Source organism: Glandiceps talaboti, chromosome 1 (genome assembly GCF_964340395.1).
Source record: "Glandiceps talaboti chromosome 1, keGlaTala1.1, whole genome shotgun sequence".
NCBI classification, from domain to species: Eukaryota; Metazoa; Hemichordata; class Enteropneusta; family Spengelidae; genus Glandiceps; species Glandiceps talaboti.
The window spans coordinates 35,554,240-35,580,753 of record NC_135549.1 but is presented as its reverse complement, the minus strand read 5'-3'; the positions used below and the strand labels follow the sequence as shown (position 1 = coordinate 35,580,753).

General features: G+C 36.4%; 2 protein-coding genes across 6 annotated transcripts in view; one reads left to right on the top strand and one right to left on the bottom strand.

Moving 5' to 3' along the window:
• The window catches only part of LOC144439222 (mitochondrial inner membrane protease subunit 1-like), a 71,015-nt gene extending 60,328 nt beyond the window's left edge, over positions 1-10,687 (bottom strand). The window contains exons 1-2 of one of the 3 annotated variants that reach the window (XM_078128502.1): positions 10,648-10,687; positions 467-546 (exon numbers count right to left, since the gene is read on the bottom strand). Coding sequence is in view for 1 of the 3 variants with exons in the window: in XM_078128517.1 (XP_077984643.1) it covers positions 4,279-4,362 (84 nt within the window). In the remaining 2 variants the exon portion in view is untranslated. Of the gene's footprint in view, positions 1-466; positions 547-4,278; positions 4,680-6,858; positions 6,985-10,647 lie in introns of those variants that run through there. The other 2 variants (XM_078128517.1, XM_078128510.1) reach the window with 2 other exon arrangements.
• Positions 10,688-10,770: 83 nt separating this feature from the next.
• LOC144437568 (uncharacterized) overlaps positions 10,771-26,514 on the top strand; it is a 78,046-nt gene continuing 62,302 nt past the window's right edge. For all 3 annotated transcript variants that reach the window (XM_078126550.1, XM_078126542.1, XM_078126533.1), the window contains exon 1: positions 10,771-10,996. In XM_078126550.1, the coding sequence (XP_077982676.1) occupies positions 10,930-10,996 (67 nt within the window). In that variant the 5' untranslated portion in view covers positions 10,771-10,929. The remainder of the gene's footprint in view (positions 10,997-26,514) is intronic.

Here is a 26,514-nt window from a genome sequence, read left to right as displayed (position 1 = left end):
CTATATTCATCATTTAGTTTTCAAGATCTAAGTTTTTGACTAAACCTGAGATTTTTAAACCTAATTTGCATACCGTTAATAGGATGATCAGCTTTATCTACACATGCCAAGATTTGGAGTTTAATTTTTGACCAAAAATCACATTTTTGACCCAAAATGCACATCTCCGATTTGAACATTTTATTTGAACAATTTTCCATCTGCACACCAAAAGTAAAGTTCCAACCAAATACCAAGGAAATTGGTATGGCGATTGTTGACTTTAAGTCGTTCACATAGACACATACATACATACATACATACACACAGACATTTCACCATGCCTATGGCACTACTGAACCTCAGTTCAGTTGTGCTAAAAATCGGAGTGTCAAGTCCCACCACATTACTCACTGGAAAGCCTCCAGCACACTACATTTGGCCATAAAAAAAGGAAAAAACTTTAAATCAACTAAATTTAACCTACATCTTATCTATTCTGTCATCTCTTGTCTAATGTACGCAACATGGACTTCTTGATACTGGACAGAACTTCTACTTCTGCACCTGCAGAACAATAGGCAGTTTGTATTAGATTCCTATAGATTCCATGAGTGTGAAGCTATCAACATATTCATTCATATTCACTTTTAAAAGTTGACCTCAAAGCTCAATGTGAATCGGTTGGTACAAAACACAGGTACAGGCCAGGTCAGGTAAAGACTGAATATTTTTTTTTTTAAATTCACATTCACATTCGGACCCAAAGATCCGTCGTCTGTTTTTATTTGCAATATATGGAATATTGGTTTTCATGGCAGATATCACCTTCTCTTTTATAAATGCTTATTCAACATTGTAAGTACTCAAATGACAACCATTAATTACCACTTTTAATTACCACTCATACGGAGCATGCACATTTCGATGTGTCATAGAGTGTGTAGTAGACAAGTAGAAATTGGTAGGTACAAAATGCAGCAGGGTTCGTACACTTATAACAAAATAAAATTCCAGGACTTTCCAGGGGTTTTTCGTCAGTTTTCCGGGGGTATTCATATTGATTTTGGCCATTTTCCAGGGGTGTCGACACTAAAGTATATTTTTTGAATGACATCTAATTGTCTGATGTGGACGAGAAAAAAATTAACAACAGTTCCCATAATATGTCACAACAAATTTTTAAAGACAATCGACACTATGCAAGATGTTGGTTTCAAAACCGGGCACATTTGCATGCTATTAACGGAGAAACCTCTGTCCTCACCCCTAAGTAGCCGTTTCGTCAAGCTGGTGCATTGATCGTGTAAGATTGAGTCACAGCATTCGTCAGTCTAATTCAGACATATCCAGAAAAATAAATTAAAAACTAAAGTTTGTTCTCATTATTGTATGTTACTAGATTTATAAGTCACCTAAAATAATTTTTTTCTTCAAAATTTAGAATATAAACGTCATTTACATAACAAAATTTCGAGCTATGAATAACTGAATACATTCATCGCTTGCATCTCAATGTTTATGTACGGATGCCGAGAGTTGCGGAACATCGCGATTTCTCAACTCAACTTGACCATTGACGAATGTTACTGTACCGACAACATAAAATAGTAGTTTATTCTTTTAGAACATGTAACACAAATGCCCATTTATCGACGACATAAAAGTCACAACCGTACTTCCACAACCCGGAAATTCAACTGCACTTCCCTAGGCCCGAGCCTGAGTATTGCCATGCCTGAGCTTGTAGTATGTCGACTCGTGCGCTGAACTTGTGACAATTTCTAATCGTGGTTGATGATGCTTTTGATACTCACTACAATTATGATAATCTTGTTAACAGACCTACTGTTACCCCCGGCCGGGACTGTTACAATATCATGTCCCTGAAATGACGACTGGGAGATGGAGTAGCAATATATGCAAGATCGAAACAAACACTGCGTGGAATGATCGCTTGACTGTCTGGGTTTAATCGGCGTGAATTTTGATTCACCACCTTGGCGAAAGACTTTGAAAATATTTTCGCCATTTCACATTTATGAGATTTAGAATCGCTATGGATGGGTGGCTCGAGCACAGATACGACAATCGTCAATATTAATCGATTGATTGATCATGATCATTTTCCACAGTTTTCCAGGGGTAGGGTGCATTTTTCCAGGGTTTTCCAGGGTTTTCCAGGAGGGTTTGAAATTCCAGGGTTTTCCAGGACCGTGCGAACCCTGATGCAGGTACAGGCCAGGTCAGGTATCGACTGAATATTTTTTCGTGGATTCACATTCAGATCTTTTTTTAAAAATTCCTATGGTGTTTACCCCATAATTTCCCTGTTCTTAAATACCCACACCTTTATTGCCTTACAGACATAAGCTTGTATTGTTATGCTCGTTCCAGGGCTGCGATGCCCAATAACGGAGTACATTATCAGTAATAATGTACAGCGATGACCTCACAAAATTCACTGGAATTGGTAATGCTATAATATAATATGTAATATGGTACCAGTCATGGCACTAGACTATAAACATCATAAAAGCTTAGAACTAATAAACTACTCTAAGCACACTCTTTTCAGGCATTCTGTCAACAATGTTGCTATGGTATCTTTAGCCTTTGTCATGTGTTCCTTCTTCACGGTGATGCTATATCATACCGACACGGCGACAGTACAACACCACCCCCTTACACTTGCATTGGTAGCCATGGTGCAAAACTTGGGACAGGATCCCCAGTAATACAGCTGTACAGAAAAACAGATTTATTGCCAAACAGTAATAGAATAAGTATGTTGTTTATATAGTAAGTCAATTAAATAAACATACCATCAGAACATGAATCAAACAAAGAGTACAAGTATTAGTAAACAGTCTGGTAGTTTCATTGCTCTACAGTATAATAATTTTTGGTCATTTGATTCAAACTTTGCTAATTTAACTCTTAATATTTTTTTGTATTTTTTATGTTAAATTTGAACACAGTTAAATACCTACAACTAAAAGACGTGCAATAAACATGTAGGCATGCAAAGAAATCCAATCAACCAACCAGTAGGTATTTTTGTTTGTAGAAGAGAACTATGGCTAGACATGTTTTTAACTCTTATAGTGTGAATTTTTTGACATGGGAACATGACTTGTTGAGTGCACTGATCTGTGTCCATATGAACCAATGCAGTAATTTTCCATGTAGACACAACAATGACACTGAAAATTGCAACATTACACTATATATAGTGTAGCGTCTTTTTACATTGATTGCGACAGGGGTACATGTTATGTATCAAAATCAAAACAATTGACTCTCAGTACTGTGGCGGAAAGCAAACATTCAATTGGACTATGCAGTGTTTTTCAAAAAGATTATCATGAAGGTAACTTGCTTCTTATCATTTAAAACACCATTTTCAAAGCATTTTATATTTTTTCCGTCATTTCATGGCCACATCCATGGCGAACTCCGGTAAATTGACTTACCGGCCTTAAAAAAACACTTATGGGTTGGGCACTTCTACTGGTTTGGTTTGGCAATACTGAGTCAGAAATACTTGTAGGTTGGGCACTTGTATTGGGTTGGTTTGATTAAAGTAAAGACTGGGTACTGGCAGTACTAGATTTGGTTGGCACACATGAATTGGAAGTGTCATTGGTTTATGTGGTGGTAGATGGCTTTGGACATGGAAAATTCGCAAACAAAATGGCTGCCCGGCAGCCATATTGGATCGTATCATGACAAAAATGGATATGCACATGTATGTCACAGAACACTGTGCTAATACCAACTTTGAATGAGATCTGTTCAAGCATGCCTAAGTGATGGATTTGGACATAGAAAATTCGCAAACAAAATGGCTGCTAGGTGGCCATATTGGATTGTATCACAACAACAATGAATATACTCAGGTATGTCATAGAACACTGTCCTAATACCAACTTTGAATGAGATCTGTTTAAGCATGTCTGAGTTATGGCTTTGGACATGGAAAATTCACAAACAAAATGGCTGCCAGACAGCCATATTGGATTGTATCACGATGAAAATGGATATGCACATGTATGTCATAGAACACTGTCCTACTACCAACTTTGAATGAGATCTGTTCAAGCATGTCTGATGAAAATGGATATGCACATGTATGTCATAGAACACTGTCCTACTACCAACTTTGAATGAGATCTGTTCAAGCATGTCTGAGTCATGGCTTTGGACATGGAAAATTCGCAAACAAAATGGCCCTTTTCACATCTGTAGCTGTCTAGTGCTCACCATTTTTACCTCAGGGTTCTAGCTAGTGCTCACCATTTTTACCCCAGGGTTTCTTTTCAGAAACTGACAGTACAACTTGTTATCTGGTAAATTTGGAATCGTCTTCCTCTTTAACATGAATCTCTCCCATCCTTGTCTAGGATTGTTTTCACTGTTTGGAGAAGTTTGGTCTTTGTGACTCCAAACCCTCTTTGGGCCATATTGATGATCAAAGTGACCAACCTCTTCTCTTCACCTGTAGTCAATATAGGTGGTAGTCCAGTCTGTCTCCCCATCTTTATTTTCCCTATAACTCTATCACTTAGGGTTGATCATTTGACAACCCACTTTATTGCAGCAGCCCTTAGAGTCATCTTGTTAACTATTATGTCATGTACATCACCTTCAACTTCAATAGCCTTCTGTTTATCCATGGTGTTATTTCTTTGTTTGGACTAGAAATGAAGAAATATTTGAACATTTCACATTCATTTTAGTCAACAACAATAAAATTATAAAATAAACGTATCTCTAAAAAATTTACATGAACACTTACGTATTTTGTACTGGATATCTTTGTGTCGTTCTGTCGTCCTATATTGCTTTCATTATTGAAGCTATTTATGAATGTCAGGTTTACCTTTTCATTATGGTTTACTGTATTTTTGTTTCTTTTACAGGTTCCTTATGCTACATGTATATGCTTGTGCGTAGTTGTATGTCTGTGCATACAAATTTTACTGCAGGACTATCAAGGATACAAGCTAGAAGAGCTATTTGTTAAGTACATGTACCTTTTGCCTTGTGTATGTAAAGTATTATTCTTTGTAATTTGCCTCTTTTTTTTAACATGAAGTACAATAAACATGATCAAATATCAAATGTGTTGTTATTATTTGTATTTTTAGTGTTATGCTCGTTATAAATTATAACCATCATTTAAATTTTTTTTTATAAATATGGTAATACATAGCCACAAATGTTACAACTTCTTTTAATTCAAGTAAATTTAGTGTGAAGTTGTTAGCATCATGTATATGACAAAAATGTAATGTGAAATTATGTCCATTTCAAAAAATTTCACCATTTTTCATAGTCATTATTAAATTTGTTAGTAATTACATAAATGGAAATTATTATTTCACACAAAAAATGTCTTTGCATAATATATGTGAAATTTACAGTGGACAAAATAAACAAAAACCATAAAAGAAAACACATGATTGGAAGGTAAAAAAGTATGAAAGTAAATTTGTATTAATACAATAGTAACTTCGGTAGTTAACATTATCCACTTGCAATAGCAGGTGTGAATAAACAAATACAGAAAACAACAACAACTGAGCCCTTCTGGAATTAATTTCTTCAAAGACAATTTGTAAAAGCAGGGGTCGAAATAATGAAAAAAATTCGCTTGTCCACTGGGCAAGTAGAAAACAAAAAGTACTTGCCCAAATCAAAAAGTGCTTGCCCATTCCAAATAGTGGGGTATTTTTGTGTGGCTTACAAATGCACTGTTGTGATTGATTGGGCTTTCTTTTGTTTATTATCAAAAAATGTCACTTTGAAAGTTTCTGTGGGTACTGAAAAGTTCTTTCCACAATAAACAGGTGTCCTAAATAATATTAATTTTCATGGCCTAATTAATATTCTTACTATAGCATAGCATACAATTTTTTGTTCACTTGTAAAAAGTAGTTGTTAAAATAATGTTTTCAACACTTTCATAAGCTATCAATATAAAAATTAACATTAATTTCAACACTGATGTAAAATCTTTCTATGTATTTCCTTTTCCACGATGTCAATATATTTTATTTCCTTCCTCATCCACACCAACTATTTTTCTCCCAGTATGATTTGTTTATATTTTCCTAGTAGTATTTTCAAATAAAATGACTTTTAAATTTGCAGTTGATTCAAACACCCAAAACCTGAAAAATCATGCTGTAATTTACTATTGATGAACAATATTCAATGAGTCACTGCCCGGTCATTCCAGGTATGTTTTCTTGATAGAGTAAACAAAGTATGTCAAGGACAGCTGGTCCAGATTGTTTTGAAAAGTGATCAGTCAAGAAAGACATCTTCTCAATATTGCTACAATGTTATAATTTTACAGACTTGTTGGCACCATGATTATACAATGTATCCAAAATCCTATCAGACATGTGCAGTGTCTGATATTGATAAGTACAGCATGAACACAGTACAGGTAAAAACATATCCCTGATCAATAATTATAAGAAATTCTCCTTGCCCCTTGGGACAAGTACTTTTCAAAACAACTTGCCCAAGCCTTGAAATCACTTGCCTGGGGCAAGTAAAAGGCCATTATTTCGACCCCTGAAAAGTCAGTATTTGATAGAAAATTTAGAACGGGGCGTTAGATCGAGAACTGGGAATTTACATTATTTGTAAGACTGACTGTACATGTAGGTGCGAAAATCATGCAATTAATCTTTAGAACATGAGTGATGACATTGTTTTTCACTTGATTCTCTATAAAAAATTGGGTTGTTTGTTACGATCTAAATTTCAATAACCATGGAATATCACACTTCGAAAGTTGACTGTTATCCCAGCGACAGGAAATATGAACCACACTTGATGTGAAGCTGAATATACACTTACCGTAAAAACTCTGTAGTAGTCAGTCGTTTCGATCTCGATTTGATCAAAACTTTGCAGAAAGACAGGAACGGTCACCCACAAGGCATTGCATACATGTAAGTCACATAACCTACCAACGTGATGACCTGTAGAAGAAGGCATTTCCCTCAAGTTGACCACAATCTGGGGCAGACCGCGATGGCATGTATTGGGACAGGGAGTGTACATGTGCATACAGGACGTTCCGGCCCCAAGACGTTCCGTCCCAAGACGTTCAGGCACTACTGGGAAAGACATTCCGGCCCCGATTTGGACATTCCGGCCCCACCACGTAAAAGTTTCTAACTGGATTGGACGTAGTAAAGAATGGACGTTCCGGCCCCACAAATAAAATAACCGTCGTAGAACATGCATTCCCAAGGGCAGTCCACCGGCACAACACACAACAACACACAGGGGCATGTATTATTGCTTAGATTTCCGTTTTCTTAGGAAAATATCTTACGAATCTTGCTGCTACAAATGTATCGATATCTATAGTACTACGTATACTATAAATATGAGAAGGGTGGTCATCTTCCGGGTCATCTTTCTTCGTAACCTTTCAAATTTGAATAAAACATGCACATTTGCAACAAAAACATACCTGCATGAAGAATATGTGCCAAGTAAACTTATACACTATCACTGGGGGGCAAAAATGCTTTTGTAACGATAAAAATAGACCTTTTACAATGAGCGGGCGCTGTATAAAGTCCTCTGTATGTCAAAGGCAGGTCAAATGACATAGCCGTCTAATGTTCACTGCTGATTGGCCAAGAAAGAGGCGTTGACTAATGACGTCAGATTACCGCTACATTTCAAAATTAGAAGCACGGCCATCACTAAACCCGGAACCATGGATCTCGAAAAGTTTACGACAGCTTCCTGTTGAGTATACTTATACGATTTCCAATACAAATGCATTTTTACTGTGTCAAACTGTGAATCTGTGTATACTGAAATTAATTTCATTTTTGGTGGCCCATAAAGTAGTGATGCTTCCGGGGGATTTGAAGGTAGGTCTTATTGTCGACTCGGACAGCCATATTAGACTAGAATATCACCATCCTGGAAATGGTGGAATGGAATATTAGCTCACATGTGACTGTGAATCTGACACTTATGGAAGCGTATTAGTGCCAAGTTGTAAGGAAAAAAATAAAATTTAAAATCTCGTAATTACGAGATTTCAATTCTCGTAATTACGACTTTTTTCTCGTAATTACGACTTTTTGATTGTCGTAATTATGAAATTATGATTTTTTTATTGTTTGTTATTTTTGAATTTTTGAATTGTTCAGACACGAATCTTATGATGCACTATAGAGTGTTTGACACGGTAACCGGTTTGTATGATTTGATTGCGTTTTTCGTTTCTTTAAAAAAAAATCGAGTGCATTAAAACAGCGAAGAATATTCTTTCATTATATGTCATTCCTTACTGTAGCTATGCGTCTAATCTTCAGATAAGCTAGGGGGTCTTTTTTACGTAGGCGTAGTTCGAGCAGCCAATCGGCAACGAGCGGGTTATTCAAAATAGCTAGACGTACAGAGGAGTTCATACAGGGTCGACAATCGTGTCTTCCCTTCTCTCTTTCCCTATACAGGTAGGAATATATATTCAAAAGGTTGTTATATTTAGTCTGTAGACCTGGAAAACAACAATCTATGCAATATTACACGCCCCTGTGCAACAACACACGTACTACGCAACATGCACTCATTCATACTGTACACAAATAAAGGTAAACAAACCACGTTTTCAATCGATCGTTTGTATGAATGACGATTTCATAGTTCGACACCTATTTTGCTCCGTATGTTTTGCACGGACATTTTGTGGAGCCGTAACGTCCAATCTAGTAAAATTACGTATATAAATCACAGATGTATGTACACAAACACTGCTACGGTAATATATTAGAGTCTACGTGGTGGGACCGGTATGTCCTGCGGTAGGGAACGGAACGTCCCGGGGCCGGAACATCCAGAAAGCGTACATGTAACTGAAGATTATCAAGAGAGACATAATTTGAGCAGTTCAGAGTATTTATCATAGACGTTTTCAACAGAATCTGAACATATTCGAGTACTTACATTGTTGGATTAGCATCTATAAAAGAGAAGGTGATATTTGCCATGAAAATCAATATACATTGCAAATAAATCAGATGACGGATCTTTGGATTCGAATGTGAATGTGAATAAAAAAAATTATTGTCATTACCTGAACGGAAAGTGGTGTGGGTTTTGGCTAAGTGTTTGGTAGATCTAAAACTTATACTAGCACAACAACTTTCCTCAGTCATGGAATATCACTTTTCACATTAGGACTTAATGTTTACAACCCAAATAAGAAATAATAATGATAATAACAAGGGAGAATATTAGTGACTGACACGCTTACGACTTCCGCGCGTACGGGTTTTGGAGACGTGTCTCCTCTCCCTAGTTAACGCAACTAAGTATTGTAGTAATTTAGTATGTGTTTACAGCTCAAGTGGTACTTCATTAGTGGAATACGAGATACCACAGACCCTCCAAACTGAGTACTACTAGCTTCGATTTCATATATGCACAGGTAAATTATATTGCAAAGAGTTGGGGCGAGTTGAAAATGGGGCGAGTTGAAATTGGGGCGAGTTGAAAATTGGACGAGTTGAGTGGGACGAGTTGAAATGGGACGAGTTGAAATTGGGACGAGTTGATCCGTCACCACCTGAACTTGGTGACGGATCACTCGTCCAAATTTCAACTCGTCCCACTCACTCGTCCCAATTTCAATTCGCCCCATTTTCAACTCGCCCCAACTCTTTACAATATAATTCATATGAAATCGAAGCTAGTAGTACTCAGTTTGGAGGGTATGTGGTATCTCGTATTCCACTAATAAAGTACCACTTGCACTGTAAACACATACTTAGTTGCGTTAAAGTAACTAGGGAGAAGAGACACGTCTCCAAAACCCGTACGCGCGGAAGTCGTACGCATGTCACTGTCAGTCACTAATATTCTCCCTGGTTATTATTATTATTATTTCTTATTTGGGTTGTAAACATTAAGTCCTAAAAGTGTGAAAAGTCATATTCCATGACTGAGGAAAGCTGTTGTGCTAGTATAAGTTCTAGATCTACCAAACACTTAGCCAAAACCCACACCACTTTCTGCTACGAAATGTTACATTTGCTACGCTTCAAAACTGGCAACTGGCTACGTAGGTAAAATCGTGTAAATTTTTCGGTCCCCGTACTTCGAGCCCACTTATCGTTTAGATTTATAAAACGTTTCCTTGTGTTGTTGGGGCGAGTTGAAAATGGGACGAGGTGAAAATGGGGCGAGTTGAAATGGGACGAAATGAATCGCAATCACCTGAACTAGCTCTGGGCTATACTCTGGGCCGGGCCTGGCTTACGTGCTTTGTAGTATGTTGATAACACGTTCATAATAACGGTCATCCACACACTACATTCGAAGTCTTCCGAATGGGTACAAAGACGCATGTTCGGCAAATCATATAGATCAAGATACGTACTAACACTACAGTTTGAAATTATGCGATTGTAATTTCATTGTCTCAGGCTACAGAAAATGGCGACGACACGTACACTGCGACAGCCGTCAAACAAGAAATTATACCATAGGACTACAGGAAATGTCCAACTTCTCAGTCATCATAAAATAGTATATATACAGAGTTTTAAATAAGACTAAATTTTTTGCAAACAACCACAATGCAGATAGATAATTGGAATAGTATAGTGCACCTACCAATGCAATAAACACATCAACTGAACTTTGAACTTCATATGAGCTGAACTTTTTGCCTCTCGAGAGGGCGCCGTGACAAGATTTCGTATCGTGGACCGGATTTCGTCACAGAGCTGTTAGGTCAACATTGCAACGTCCATCATGCAGATCTGCATGATCGATGTCTAACTGACCATGGAGGTATAAACATGATAAAGGGAGATCCTGGATCTACATGATCTCTTCCATCACAAACGACTCCACTCGGCGATTACATAGATTAAGCACGTCGAAGGCGGAGGCATGGAAGGACGATACGGAGAGCAGCATTTTCGGGCAGAGTTTACCCAACAAAATCAACATCTTAAAGGTAAGTAAAGCTACTCTCTAAATTCCCAAGACATTAATTTTGTAGTATGCTGTTCGAGAAAATCAAAATCACTTATCCGTTCCATAATGGAGGATTGTGTGTACCGGAAGTAATAAATGTGATCTCGACACGAGAGAAGTCCTACTATTACTTAGTAATAGCCCGAAATTGCCCGAAGCGAAATGTAGATTGCCTGAGGGGTTCAGCTACTGTTAAAGTTGATATCTAAATACCCCTTTCATATACATGTACATGTACAGTTGGCTAAACATGTATCAATATTACCGATATCATCGACATTTTATCGTATTCTGATATAAAGATTCTAATACATATCTCGGAAAACAAGTGCGGGGGGGGGGGGGGGGGGGGGGTCAACTCTTCTTATAAGTTATAATTGATATATCTAAATACCACTAATCAAAATCAGTAAACATGTACAGTTCTACACCACTCCTAATATGCCTTTCCAAAATTTGGCATGGTGGCACTCTACTTCCTGTCTGGTGTGTACCTTGGTCTTGGTATACATGGTTACTCAGTTAATCATAGCCTAAAACATCCCTGACACCAATTAACTGACAAAGCTCTCAAGAAATGGTACTACAACTAAGATGCAGATACCCCCAATTTGCACAAGGGTGCTTATTCTCAATTTCCTGTTTGCAGTCTAGTACTACACAATATAGATAAACTGCACAGTCCCAGTTAAAATGATCCCAGTGAACTTGAAATCTGCATTGACATAACGATTGTGAAGCCACCATCATATTCATATTCATATTCAGTTTCAAAAGTTCACCTCTAGGCTCAATCTGAATATGATGATGGCTTCACACGTTCATCATCAGATTCGAAGTCTTCCGAATGGGCACGAACGCGAGTTCAAATCACACAAATCCATCATTGGCGGTTTGAAATCATGCGATTGTGATTACTTCTCACTTGAATTGCATGGATTTGCATGCTCCTTTTTTATTTTTGCCAGAGTATCCAATTTGCACCATGAATTACTGTTGTCATGGACCATAATATGGAGCATGCAAATCCATGCAATTCAAGTGAAAAGTAATCACAATCGCATGATTTTAACCTGCCAATGATGGTTTTATGTGATTTGACGAACTCGCGTTCATACCCATGATGAACGTGTGAAGCCATCATCATATTCAGATTGAGCTTAGAGGTGAACTTTTGAAACTGAATATGAATATGATGGTGGCTTCACACTCGTATTGACATAGACCAAGGAATGACATCACATTCTGGTCCCGCTCACCAATTTTTACAGCAAATGTAGCTGTGGGATTAAGTCACCAAAACAAGCTCTTTGTAGTGATCATCCCAAACCACAAAATCTAGCAATCGATGGCACAACTAATTACACAAAGTGTGGACACTACATGTAGATAAGACACTGTGAGCAATGCAAACAAACAACGTGCCAAATGCCATACAAGCAAACAAAAGGATCTGTACTGTGTGTATGCATTTCATTTGGCCTAGAGCCCTAGACATTTTGCCTGTAAAATGTAAGCTCACACATCGCGAACAGTATGTGAAAATTATACATTGTTACTGAAATAGAATGACATTACAATGAACCCAAAATGTTTCTCTGTTCCTCACTTTGATCGATATAAGTTATGGGTTCAAGGTTTCCTTTTAGTACAAATGTATAATGGTAATTCAGGGGTGAACAAATCCACTGGTCCTGGGTCCTGGGTCCTGCACAAATTTTACCTTGTACCATTAATTCTTTCAGCAGGACCACTGGATTTTTTAAGGCACTGGTCCGGGGACCACCAGTTCACAAAATGATTTGTTCACCCCTGTTTAAATTTCCTTCTACAGTTTGTGCTCCAAATTGAAGTTTTCTGTCAGTTAGTTGTGTCTTTGATTATCTACCTGCTGTCATGTAGGCATCTGAAAATGGCTGTTTATTCAGAGTTGAGTTTCAATTTGTTGGCGCTACCTGACAATTCTGCCCATTTGATACTTCCATGATGTAAATGACATCAACTGACATCGTAGGCAGACATACGAAGACACAGAGTGCGGAGACCATACACTAGACTCGGTACTCACTCACCAATGAAATGAGTTTTGAGAAGCATATATATGTGATTTTATTGACTGTTTTCTGAGATGAGAGTCATTGGATTTGGAAATACAAGTTTTTGACCAGTTAACTCAATATATGCACTCACTATCGCTTGTGCATATATTTCATTCACCTGTCAAAAACTCTTGGTATACCATCCCCAGGGGGTGGTTTATTGCTTAACCGCATATTGAAAAATATCGCCATTGGCATTGTAGCACAACTGTATGTAGCGATCGGTCTGGCGGTTTTTAGCACAACTGAACTGATAAGGTTCAGTAGTGCTATAGGCATCACTAAGTGTTTGTGTGTGTGTGTGTGTGTGTGTGTGTGTGTGTGTGTAAACAACCTTAAAGTCAAAAACTCCTGGACCGATTACTTTGATATTTGGTGGTCATGTTACTTTGGGTGTCTAGTTGGGAAATTGTTGAAATGAAAATGATCACATCACAGATGTGCGTTTTGGGTCAAAAAATGTGATTTTTGGTCAAAAAACATATTAATAAACTCCAAAACTACTTGGCAGATTGGCCTGAAATTTGGTGGGAACATTCTTATGTGTAAGTGAATTAAGATTGTTCATGACATGATGATGCCATCACTAATATGCAAATTAGGGCTAAAATGTGTCTTTTTGGTCAAAAATCTTTCAATTCCAAAACTACTTAGCAGATTGGGCTGAAATTTAATGAGGATGCATGTGGGGGAGTGTAGATGAAAAACTATTAAGCATATAATGATCTCATAAGCAATATGCAAATTACATGTAAAAAAAGTGAATTTTGGTCCAAAATATATATCAAAAAACGCTTGATCAATGAGACTGAAATTTGGTGAGATGTTTCTAGAAGTATATATTGCAAAGATGAGAACAGGAATTAGTAAACAAATGAATAAATATTTTAAAAGTGTATGTAAATGTGCCTAGCAACAAGACCACACCCATAGCAACAGGCAAATGATCACATACATTGCAAAGATAACAACAGGGATTAATAGAGAAATGAATAAACATTCAAAAAATGTATACAAGTATACTTAGCAAAAAGACCATATCCATAGCAACAGCCAAATTATTGCATATATTGCAAAGATGACATGGTTGGATAGACAACTGGATAGTCATTCAGCAAATGAACACCTATACCTAGCATGGATCAACATGTGGATAAACATTATAAAAACTGTACTACAACGCCATTGGCTCTATTTTTACCTCCCATAAGGGTATGGGATATGTGTGTGTGTGTGTAATTATTTTCTTAAAAATGGCTGGCTCAGTTATACTGAAATTTGTTTCACACAATGTTTGTCATAATGGCTAGACCTGATTAGTTTTTGAGCGAGATCTGTTCATGTTAATTGCAGAAATTGCAATGAAAACTAATTAAGCAATATCTCAAGACTGCATAATTTCAATATAATGTAGCATATTCGTTAAATATAACAAAGTGCATTTGTCCTATAAAATTTGGTGATGTACCTTACAGTGGTAATGAATAATTTGCATAATTAATTATTTTCGGTAATTAGGCTATATCTTAGGAATGCATACTTCAATTGCAACACAATTCAGTACATACGTTAACCATAACAAATCGCATATGTTCTATAAAGGTTGTTGATGTACCTTACAGTGTTAATGACTAATTTGCATGATTAATGATTTTCGGTAATAAGGCTATATCTTAAGACTGCAAACTTCAACTTCAATACGATTCAGTACATACGTTAACCATAACAAATCGCATATGTTGTATAAAGGTTGTTGATGTACCTTACAGTGTTAATGACTAATTTGCAAACTTAATGAGTTTCTGTAATTAGACTATATCTTAAGACTGCATACTTCAATTTCAATATAATTTACTACATACATGTACATTAAACATAACAAAATCCATATGCTCTATAAAGTTTGTTGATGTACCTTAACATGTTAATGACTAATTTGCAGAATTAATGATTTTCAGTAATTAGGATGTACATTGTATCTTAAAGGGGAGTAAGTTAATCACACGGGTTCATTATGCATGTATTTATGCGTTCTCCACCGAAACGACGTAATCCTGAATAATTAACGACCAAGCTGGGAATCACTATCTTTATCGGTAAATACTGGTAAGACGTAAGACAAAAGAAATAAAACAAAGGGGTTTGAATTGGATTACCGAGAGTAACTAATGTTTTACCATACCCGGTTGAAATATACTGAATGAGTTGAATACAGGTTTGTATACTGTGCGTTTATATAATTTATAAACTGTAAATGTACTTGCATGTCCCGTGACTCGAGTATTCACACAGCTGTGTTGTACGCAACACTAAATTTTTTTTTCTCCACCTTACCTTTCAAAGTTTGACTAAAAATATTCCAAGACATTGTGCCATGTACGTATTTGTCAAAAAAACCAAAACATTCCGAGCCAGTAATTATATCGCAAACGCATGCTACTGAGCTACGTGTTGACCACTGTTTACTGTGGCCTGTTCTGATCTAGCTCTCGCGGTCCTATAATATGCGTTCCTATAGTCCGATCACATGTCGTAGTATCGCGGCGCAAATATCCAGTGTTAGGTTCTGATCATGATTATCGCTAACATGCTCGATTGTCACATAAAATAAGTGTACTTGAGTGCCGTTTATCTTTTTTCACTGTTTGATTTTATTCTTGATGAGCCTTTTCGATGTCTGAGCGTATCATTATTACAAGAAACTTCGAGAATTTGCATTGAGTAGTTTGAATCAAACGTACACAGAACGTCCGTGTGACCATAGACCCTGCACACGGTATAACAACGTCAATGTGGCTACAAGATCATCAACACATAACAAGATGGACATTTGGTAATTTTGTGAGTCTCCCAAAAGACTACCGACCAAAACTATGACATACAAATAAAAATATTTTTGTCCAAGTTTGAATAGTATTGAGCATGCCGACCCCATGAATACTAGAAAAAAATTAATTATTATTACAATTGGTGTATATGAGTACGCGAGTGTGCATACCGAGTTAAAATTACACAGTCTGATCGATTAAAATGTTGCATGTTCGCACACTCCGGGCTGTCACAAATACAACCATTTCTGGAGTTATATATACAAACGCCTCTGATCCGAGCGTTATTGTATCAGTGGTGGACAATGAAAACTGGCTTTGAGGGTGCCGAAAAAAGTCTTCTTCTTGTCACCGTTATCAAACTGACAAACGTTGATACAAAAACAACACCGTGTCCCAAGGGCCTCTGACGTAGGTTCAAGCATAGACAATGTATATGGTTCAAGCGACTCTCTTATCAGTTTGTTTATGTCTGCGAAAGTTAGTCATGTTGTAACATAAAATCGAATTCGATCGAAAAATCATATTTGGTGTCCATCTAGCCTTGGTTCAATATTAAAGCCACTCTATTGTCAATTATCATTAAGATTATATTAATAATGGTACAAAGCTAAGTATTACACGTAATTAATAAATTTGCAGTCGATTGGATCATGACATATCACCCCTGACATAAAATGGTGTAGTCAAACGAAAAGTTTTAGTGCCTATTTCTGGTGATGAAAGAGCATCCTGTCAGAACCAACAGGTACCATAGACACTACAATACGCCACGTCGAAAGACCGTCGATTGACACCTTTCTAAGTGGTATTGATCCGGTTCTTCTGAAATACTCAGATGACTTCTTTCGTTTAGCTTTCAAAACCGAGTCCACAATGAAGTTTTTTCCGTTCAAGAGATTTAAAAAATTTCTCCCAACCAGTCAGCACCGTGCGTAGGTGTAGTTGCTAAAATTCAAACTCCACGAGCACATCTGTTGGGATTATTCAGTGAAGACTTGAATGTCGTTTCTATGTCCTGCTGTAAGGTCATGTTCGGTGGCGATTTTCAGCCCAAAACTCGACATATAATCCATACACTGTAAGTTTATTTTAGGACCAGGAAGACTATATAAGTTTACACTTGACTTTTATATTACTCAATAGATAATTTTGTCCATTTTGGGAAAGTGTGTTTATATTTCAATGCACAGGAAATCTACAATATGTGGGGACCACTTGTTTATCATCTCATTACACTTACGACATGTATAATTGATCGACCAATTATCACCACCGGCCTGCGTGTTCTATACAACATTTTAGTACATGTTCCATATGTGTTGGCGGTCGACATTCAATCGAACATGACACTACGGGTAGATACATGGGGAAACAAATATAAACATACAATTGTCCATAATATTGTAATTCATAAAAATAAAGAATCCTACCCATGATACATACGCCCCAAAGATTCATAAACGACTAAATATGTGGTTAGGTCGGCTGTTTTAAACGGTCCGTACTTCACATCTCAACAGAAACGGCAACAAATATGTAATCTAATCTAATCTCAAGATACAGACGTAGACACGTCAAGAAACCTTCTGGTTATCGAGAGATTCAACAAGTTGTATCTCATTTTCCGGTCGAAAGCAACAAATATTCGAGATAGCGTCATTTTATGAAAGCAAAAGCTACCTCATGTTGTATTTCGAGTGAAAATTAGCGTTTATTCACTTTCGTTGTAAACTGTAAAATATGTCACATATTGGCGTCCTGCTGTCTCCACAAAAAAAAATCGCAAACCATAATTTCCCGAGTCAGCAAAGGACAATGCACGGCGGCATTTTTTAGCCTTTTTGATTGGGAGCTTACATATAGCTGACAGGTCAACCGACCACCCTGAAGATCCAAGTCAAAATAACCAGCTCTGTACCAGAACTATACATGTATCTCAACGTATCGAGGCAGATGTCTGCAGATACTGCCTGTGCTTATCATATCTCTGACAAGTTCACAGGCATGTAGTTGGTTTGGCACATGTCTACCAGCACGCGATCACAAAATCCGGTATAAAAAGTATTGGCCCCTCATGGATAGACGTGGGGCATAAAGAAATGACCGCTACTTGAAAATAAATGGGCGTCTAATGCGAAGGTTGGTATTGTCGAAAGAGATGTGAATCAGAGCATGTCATCGAATAGATCGGTTCTCTATACGTCTTACGATACGACCGTACGTTGGTTATATATAGTACAACATTGTAATTTGCCATGCAACGTGTGCGAAATTATTGCATATCACCAAAAGAGAAATGTCGTATACCGAAACAAGTTTCCTTTATTTACTACTCTAATTTGACAATTAGTACAACTCAAGGACTATCCCTGCACGTTATGTATCAGGGAAGTACACGGCTCAGTGTGAACACTATCAACAAAAATCCTGTTGAAAAAATAGTGTTTCCTTGAACATTACAATCAACTCTATAGGCCTACAATCGTAGTGACTTGTAGTAGTGATCGCTATTCATGTTTTTGAAATATTTCGTTTCAGCACCGCTACTTTATGCATAGACATCGTAAATGTGAACTCAATGTTTCATGAAAGCAAACTTGCATGTACCGTTATGCTTGGGCATGGAGAGGTACTAATTACTAATCATGTTTACTTCAAGATAACGTTGATTGCTACACAAACTTTCGTGGATTTACATACCCGTATTTGAACAAGTGTGATTGGCAGGCGTTTTAATCCCAGGTTTGAAAAGTAACGGCTTTTCAGTAGTAACGAACAGACACAGTTTGACCGTGTTTTGTACGAAATTGTCTCTACCATGTTTCAATATCACCTTTCTGTGACCATACCTGCATTCAACAGACATTCACAAGTCTACACATACCAAATTTATTATGAAAATCACCAGCTGCTAATTGTTATCACGGCTTTTCAGAGAGGAATCAAGACGTTGTTAACAGTCTGCATTCAAATTTGACAATAACCCCCCCCCCCCCCCCCCCCCCCCGAAGTTAGGGGGCCTTTTATACCCAACACTCCGCTTTAAGAATGCATACTTGAATTTCAATATCATTTAGTACATAATTTTAACCATAACAAAGCGGGTACGTCCTATAAAATTTGTTGATATAGCTTACAGTTTTAATGAAAAATTTGCGTAATTAACAATTTTAGGTAACTAGGCTGTATCTTAAAAATGCAAGCTTCAAATTTCATATAATATGGTACATATATCAACCATAATAATACGCACCTGTCATATGATCTTTGTTGATACAACTTTTACCTTTAATGAGTAATTTACATAATTAGTGATTCCCTTACAGGAGGCATGCAGTTTAAATCTGGTTGACTTTAACACGAAGTCATTTACACACACACACACAGACATTTCCCCCAATCCGATTAAAATCCAATGTAGATTTCGGCTAATCGTTCATTGCTATTTTACCTTCGTTGTTTCGCCTCAATTAATCTTCGTGGTACATGTTTACGTTTTTTATCCTGATCGCCTCCTCTACATCTCTACACACAGGCAACTGACAACGTATGAAAGTATTTGAACTGTAAAAAAATTGAGTGATTGTATTACTATATATGTATGGTAAATTCTTGTTTAGATGCATTCCGTCTTATCTACATGTTAGTTACATTCGAACGCGTTTCCCTGGTAGTGTTCATGTTTATCTCAGAGAACGTGTATGCGTTCTCTGTAGTGCTCTTCTAGAACGTAAAGTAGTCATGAAGTATTGTACGATTCATAGAAATGGGGAAATTTAAGAAATATTTTCTAAAAAATCGTCCTTATCTTGAAAATCTCGGTCGCTTCGCATTGCGTTGCGTACACTATAAACTGCTTGTGTGTCCCCTAGACGTTCTGTCTCACAAGCTGTATGTTCGAACGTATTCAGACGAAATGTATAGAGGTACCATCAAATTACCAGTACTTTAATTACCTTTATATACAATCACTGAATTTGTTTACAGTTGAAACGTTTAGAAATTGTCAGCTGTCTGTGCTTGTGCACACGGAGAACGTGATTTTGTAGTGTCCATGTCCGTTTGTAGTTTCATTTGATCCTAATGTAAGGTCACTTTTGATTGGGTATCGGCATGGGCTAGCTAGAACGGCGTGGGCATGGGTGTCAGTTCAGATGTAGAGGAGGCAACCACCAAACAGTGTATTTCACAAAGATAACAAGGATTCTTAGACAAGTGAACTTTTAAAAAGTGTATGCAAATATCCTTAGCAACAAGACCATGCCCATAGCAACAGCCAAATGATAACATATATTGCAAAGATAGCAATGGAGATTAATGATAGATAAATGAATACAAAAAAATGTAAATGTGCCTAGCAACAAGACCACTCCCACAGCAACAGCCAAATGATTGCATATATTGCAAAGATAAGAACAGGGTTGGATAGGCAACTGGATAATCATTCAGCAAATGTAGCATGGATCAGAATGTGGGTAAACATTTTTAGCAAAACTAAACCGATAAGGTTCAGAAGTGTTATAGTGATGGTGCGGAGTCTGTCAGTCTGTCTGTCTGTCTGTATGTCTGTCTGCGTGTGGACGACAAACTCAAAAACCACCTGACCGATTGCCTTGGTATTTGGTGGGGAGATTAATTTTGGTGTCTAGTTGGGAAATTGTTCAAAGCAAAATAATTACATCACAGGTATGTGATTTTGGTCACAAATGTCATTTTTGGTCAAAAAACTTAAACTCCAAAACTACTGAGCAGATTGGTCTGAAATTTGGTGGGAACGTTCTTAGGGGTTTGTAAATTAAGATTTGTTCATGACATGATGATTCCATCAGTAATTTGTAAATTAGGGCTAAAAATGTGTCATTTTGGTCAAAGATCTTTAATTCCAAAACTGGTGAGCAGATAGGACTGAATTTAAAAGGGGTGTATCTGTGGGTGTATAGGTGAAGAACTATTAAGCATATATAATGATCTCATCAGTAATATGCAAATTAGGTGTAACAATGTGAATTTTGGTCAAAAATTTATATATCAAAAGTACTTGGTCAATGAGACTGAAACTTGGTGACAAGTTTCTAGAAGTTTTATTCTGCAGATTTTCTTCATTTTTTGACACAATTAGCCATAGCAATGTACAACCGACATTTGTAATAATTGCCGAAATTTGTAATAACGCCGATATTTGTAATAAAAATCACGTTTTTCGTGTAATAAAACCGTAATTTGTAATAATTGCCGAAATTTGTAATAATTTCTATGAACGACAAATGTAATAAAAATTGCCGATATTTGTAATAAATTTTAGAATAAATATGTAATAAAATTGCCGAAATTTGTAATAAAAAATTACATTAAGGAGGGTCCTTCCTTTCACACTAAAACATGGGTTATCTAAATAAAGAAATACAAGATCGCAAAAAACATCACGTCAAACGAAAGTGGATTTAACAAGCATTAATTGAATTGGTTAATATAATAATTAATTGAACAATTAAACAAGTTATTATTATTTCAATCAATCCGCATATATGTTTGTATGTATGTAGTATGTATGTATGTATGTATGTATGTATGTATGTATGTATGTATGTATGTATGTATGTATGTATTGTATGTATGTATGTAGTATGTATGTATGTATGTATGTATGTATGTATGTATGTATTGTATGTATGTATGTATGTATGTATGTATGTATGTATGTAGTATGTATGTATGTAGTATGTATGTATGTATGTATGTATGTATGTATGTATGTATGTATTGTATGTATGTATGTATGTATGTATGTATGTATGTATGTATGTATTGTATGTATGTATGTATGTATGTATGTATGTATGTATGTATGTATGTATGTATGTATGTATGGTATGTGATGAGGAAGTTTAAGAATGATTGAACAAATAAACGATCGAATTAACGAACAAAGAAATGAATGAATGAATGAATGAATGAATGAATGAATGAACGAACGAACGAACAAATTAATTAATGGATGGTTGGATGGATGGATGGATGGATGAATGAATGAATGAATGAATGAATGAATGAATGAATGAATGAATGAATGTACACTGTGTAATTCTTAGCGGAGTTTTGTTATATTCAATTTTAGTGGCGTTTTCGAGGATGTGCATGGTTTAGTGAGCTGTGCACTATGGGTAGTAGTTCATCATTTTAAATCTGATAGGGAAGGGATATCAAGGATAGTTGACCAGTAGAGCCGGGAATGAGTTCATGAGTTCTGATTTATTTAGATGAAGGACATAAAAAAGGGGAGAATAACGTCTCCCCAATCCCTTTCTCTAAAATAATGAAATCTTATCTCCATTTCAATTAAATCATTATTTTGTGTATTTCAATTTTGAACTTGTAGAATGTTTTATAATAGCACAACCAAATGTTGTTGTGGCCACTATATATAACATTACAACTTGTTTTGTATATTTACAGAGACTTGCCGACCTTTGTAATAAACTAAAGATAATTGTAATAAAATTGCCGACATTTGTAATAAACTTTGACATTTGTAATAAAATTGCCGACATTTGTAATAAACTGACGACATTTGTAATAAAATTGACGACATTTGTAATAAACTGACGACATTTGTAATAAAATTGACGACATTTGTAATAAACTAACAACATTTGTAATAAAATTGACGACATTTGTAATACAATTGACGACATTTGTAATAAACTAACAATTGTAATAAAATTGCCGACATTTGTAATATAACGTTGCCGACATTTGTAATAACTTATTAACGACATTTGTAATAAAATTGCCGACATTTGTAATAACATTGCCAACATTTTTAATAAACTAACGACAATTGTAATAAAATTGCCGACATTTGTAATAAACTAACGACATTTGTAATAAACTAACGACAATTGTAATAAAATTGCCGACATTTGTAATAACATTGCCGACATTTGTAATAAACTAACGACATTTGTAATAAAATTGACGACATTTTTAATAAACTAACGACATTTGTAATAACATTGCCGACATTTGTAACACAATTGCCGGCATTTGTAACGACATTTGAAGTAAAACTGACAGCAAAAATTTACAAAATAAGTGCCTCATCTTCACCAATCCTAGATTTCAACAAATTAAACACCTGGATCTAAGAAACTTTATCAAAATTCCCTGTGTAAGAACTTATTCTACAAGTTAAGCCAGGGAAGTTTTGCGCCGGTATTTAGCACCAAAAATTGACACAGAACTATATTGTTATGTATTTACTTCTATGATTCAACTCCAAAATTCTTCCTTTATATATCAGAGTTTATCGTTGGTTGGCCTGTCATAGGTTTGTGTTTATAAAAACATCAGGCAAATATTGGCAAGCGATTACGTTTCTTTTTATACATAAGTACAATTAGTTCACAGACCAACAATAATCGAACCTGGAATCGAAACTGGTATGTGTGTCGCTAGACTTTGGTGAGATATAGTGATATACAGTATCCATAACACCAAGTGTCCGTATTGTATGATGTCTGAAATATTCGCCTTTATGCATATTAATCTCTTCACACTCACGGACAAGAATATGTCCCTGTAGACTTATTGATATGTACTAACTAATTTGTTTTTAAAAAATACTCATACCACTTACTTCTCAAGCCATTATGAAGCTTTCAATTTTTGCCCCCAAATGCACTCTAAAATTGGTTGTGAAATCGCCGTTTCTAAGATTTCTAAAGAAATCAGTTTGTAGGTAGTCAACCGACCAGCTAACCAACCAACCAACCAACACTTTGTCCGCAGTGATTAAAATATATACATTCGATCATACAACCACGAATGGATTGATGATGCTAGTTCGTATATTCACTCATCACTCAGAAGCCTTCACAATCACAAACAACTCATACATTCGCCGCGTGTACACTAGAGGAAGTAAGATTTAAGAACTAGATAAAATCAGGTTAGAAAACAGATTGAAATTACTTTTTAGCTACCCTCCATACGCCCGTCTTTCCTCCGTCAGTCAGTCAGTCAGCCAGCCAGCCAGTCAGTCAGTCAGTCAGTCAGTCAGTCAACCAACCAACCGACCAGCCAACCAGCCAACCAACCAGCCAGCCAACCAACCAACCAACCAACCGACAAGTTATCTTTTGACAAAGTCAATTTAACAACACGTCCACCAATGATCAAAATTTACATTCGTTCAATAAAGCACGACGTGTTCATGAGTACTGCTGGGTATATAATGTAGGTACTAGTAGGTAAGTAAGTAGCTAGGTAGATAAGTAGACTTATTATTGACTGATTGATTGATTGATTGATTGATTGATTGATTGATTGATTGATTGATTGATTGACAAAAACTCAAAGATCCAAGTGGCTGACATAATTGTTGTAAATTAATTCTAGGAAGCCTGTAATGACGATATTTTAAATCCTTTCTAAGTTTAGAATGAGTAATTCCATTTCTTTTAAAGTCAGAGAGGAACCCCCTTAACCTTTTTTTTTATTACAAATTTCGGCAGGTTTATTACACATTTTTTTCTGAAATTTATTACAAATATCGGCAATTTTTATTACAATTGTCGTTCACAGAATTTATTACAAATGTCGTCAGTTTATTACAAATATCGGCAATTTATTACAAATGTCGGCAATTTTATTACAACTTTCGGTTTATTACAAATTTAGGCAATTATTACAAATGTCGGTTGTACATAGCAACCATGACCATGCCCTTGGCAACAACCAAATGGCAGTATATTTTGGTCAAATAACAACATCATCTGGTAGGCAAGTGATTAAACATTCAAAAAGTAGATGCAAATATATATGGCCACGACCATAGCAACAGGCAAACGGTGGTGTATTTAAAAAATATAGCAGGAATTCTTACAGAAGTTAAACATGCAAAAAGTGTATGTAAATGTCTAGCAACAAGACCACGCCTATGGGAACAGCCAAATGATCATATATTTTGCAAAGATAACAGGAACTAACAGACAAATGAATAAACATTCAAAACATGTATGTAAATGTGCCTAGCAACAAGACCGTGTCCATAGCAACAGCCAAATCATGTATATTGCATTTAGATAACAGGGATTAATAGACAAATGAATGAACATTCAAAAAATGTATGCAAATATACCTAGCAACAAGATCACTCCCATAGCAACAGCCAAATGATTGTGTATATTGCAAAGATAACAACAGAGTTGGATAGGCAACTGGATAGTTATTGAGCAAATGAACACCTATACAGTGTTTGATCAAGGCTCTGAACAATATGCATACAAAAATCATGATCGGTGCACTTTTAATCTCTGTATGTGACATTTCAGGTGTAAGAAAGTTGCTGGTTGACATACATGTGCTCGGTCTGAGCTTGGAAAAAAGCTGTGTTCCTGCCGAGTGCCAGGCTGTGGCCACCAACGGTTTAGCTGTAGTATTAATTAGCCATCCATCTTTGTGAGTCTGTTGGTATGAGAATAACGTGAGTTGTCACAATGGAACATGGGTAATATGTGTACAGCCTTCGACTATGGTAAAACCTTTAGAGCATGTGCAGACAACCATGTTGTTTTGTTGACATTACTAATTGGAGGTTTTCAGAGCGGAGCTGGAGATGTAACATGTAACTGCTGACATGGCATCCGGCAATGTACAATGTATACTGTCTGATTTTTGTGACAGTCTATCAATGTTACTGCAACAAATGAGGCAGTTGAAGAACCTGTAATTTAGGAACCCGTATCTGAACATTATGCAGCAGATCGACAAGAAAACAAATCAGAGTCCTAATATTACCCAGGTACGAGCATGTGTTGAACGATAAAACTGAGCTACGAACACATAAACATTTAACATGTGCAATCATGAGAAGTTCACAATTATTTGAAAATCATCTCCAAGAAAATTCAAACTCTGATTACTTGCATGTAATCGTCACTTGTTTATTTTCACGCCTCATTACTTTTTTTATTAGTCCCCGCTGGACGAAGTCCAGGACGGGGACTTATGGATTGGGTTCCGTCTGTCCGTCCATCCGTCCGTCCGTCCGCCCGTCCGCAGCTGTTTCTTGGAGATGCTTGGATTGATTTTTTTCAAACTTGGTACAGGGGCAACATACAATGGCATACATATGCACGTCAATTTGTTTCATGATACAATCCAATATGGCCGCCTAGCAGCCATTTTGTTTGCGAATTTTCCCTGTGTAAAGCCATAACTCAGACATGCTTGAACAGATGTCATTCAAAGTTGGTATTAGGACAGTGTTCTATGGCATATATGTGCATATTCATTGTTGTCATGATACAATCCAATATGGCTGCCTGGCAGCCATTTTGTTTGTGAATTTTCATGTCCAAAGCCATAACTCAGGCATGCTTGAACAGATCTCATTCAAAGTTGGCATTAGGACAGTGTTCTGTGACATACATGTGCATATCCATTTTCGTCATGATACGATCCAATATGGCTTCCTGGCAGCCATTTTGTTTGCGAATTTTCCATGTTCAAGGCCATAACTCAGACATGCTTAAACAGATCTCATACAAAGTTGGTATTAGGACAGT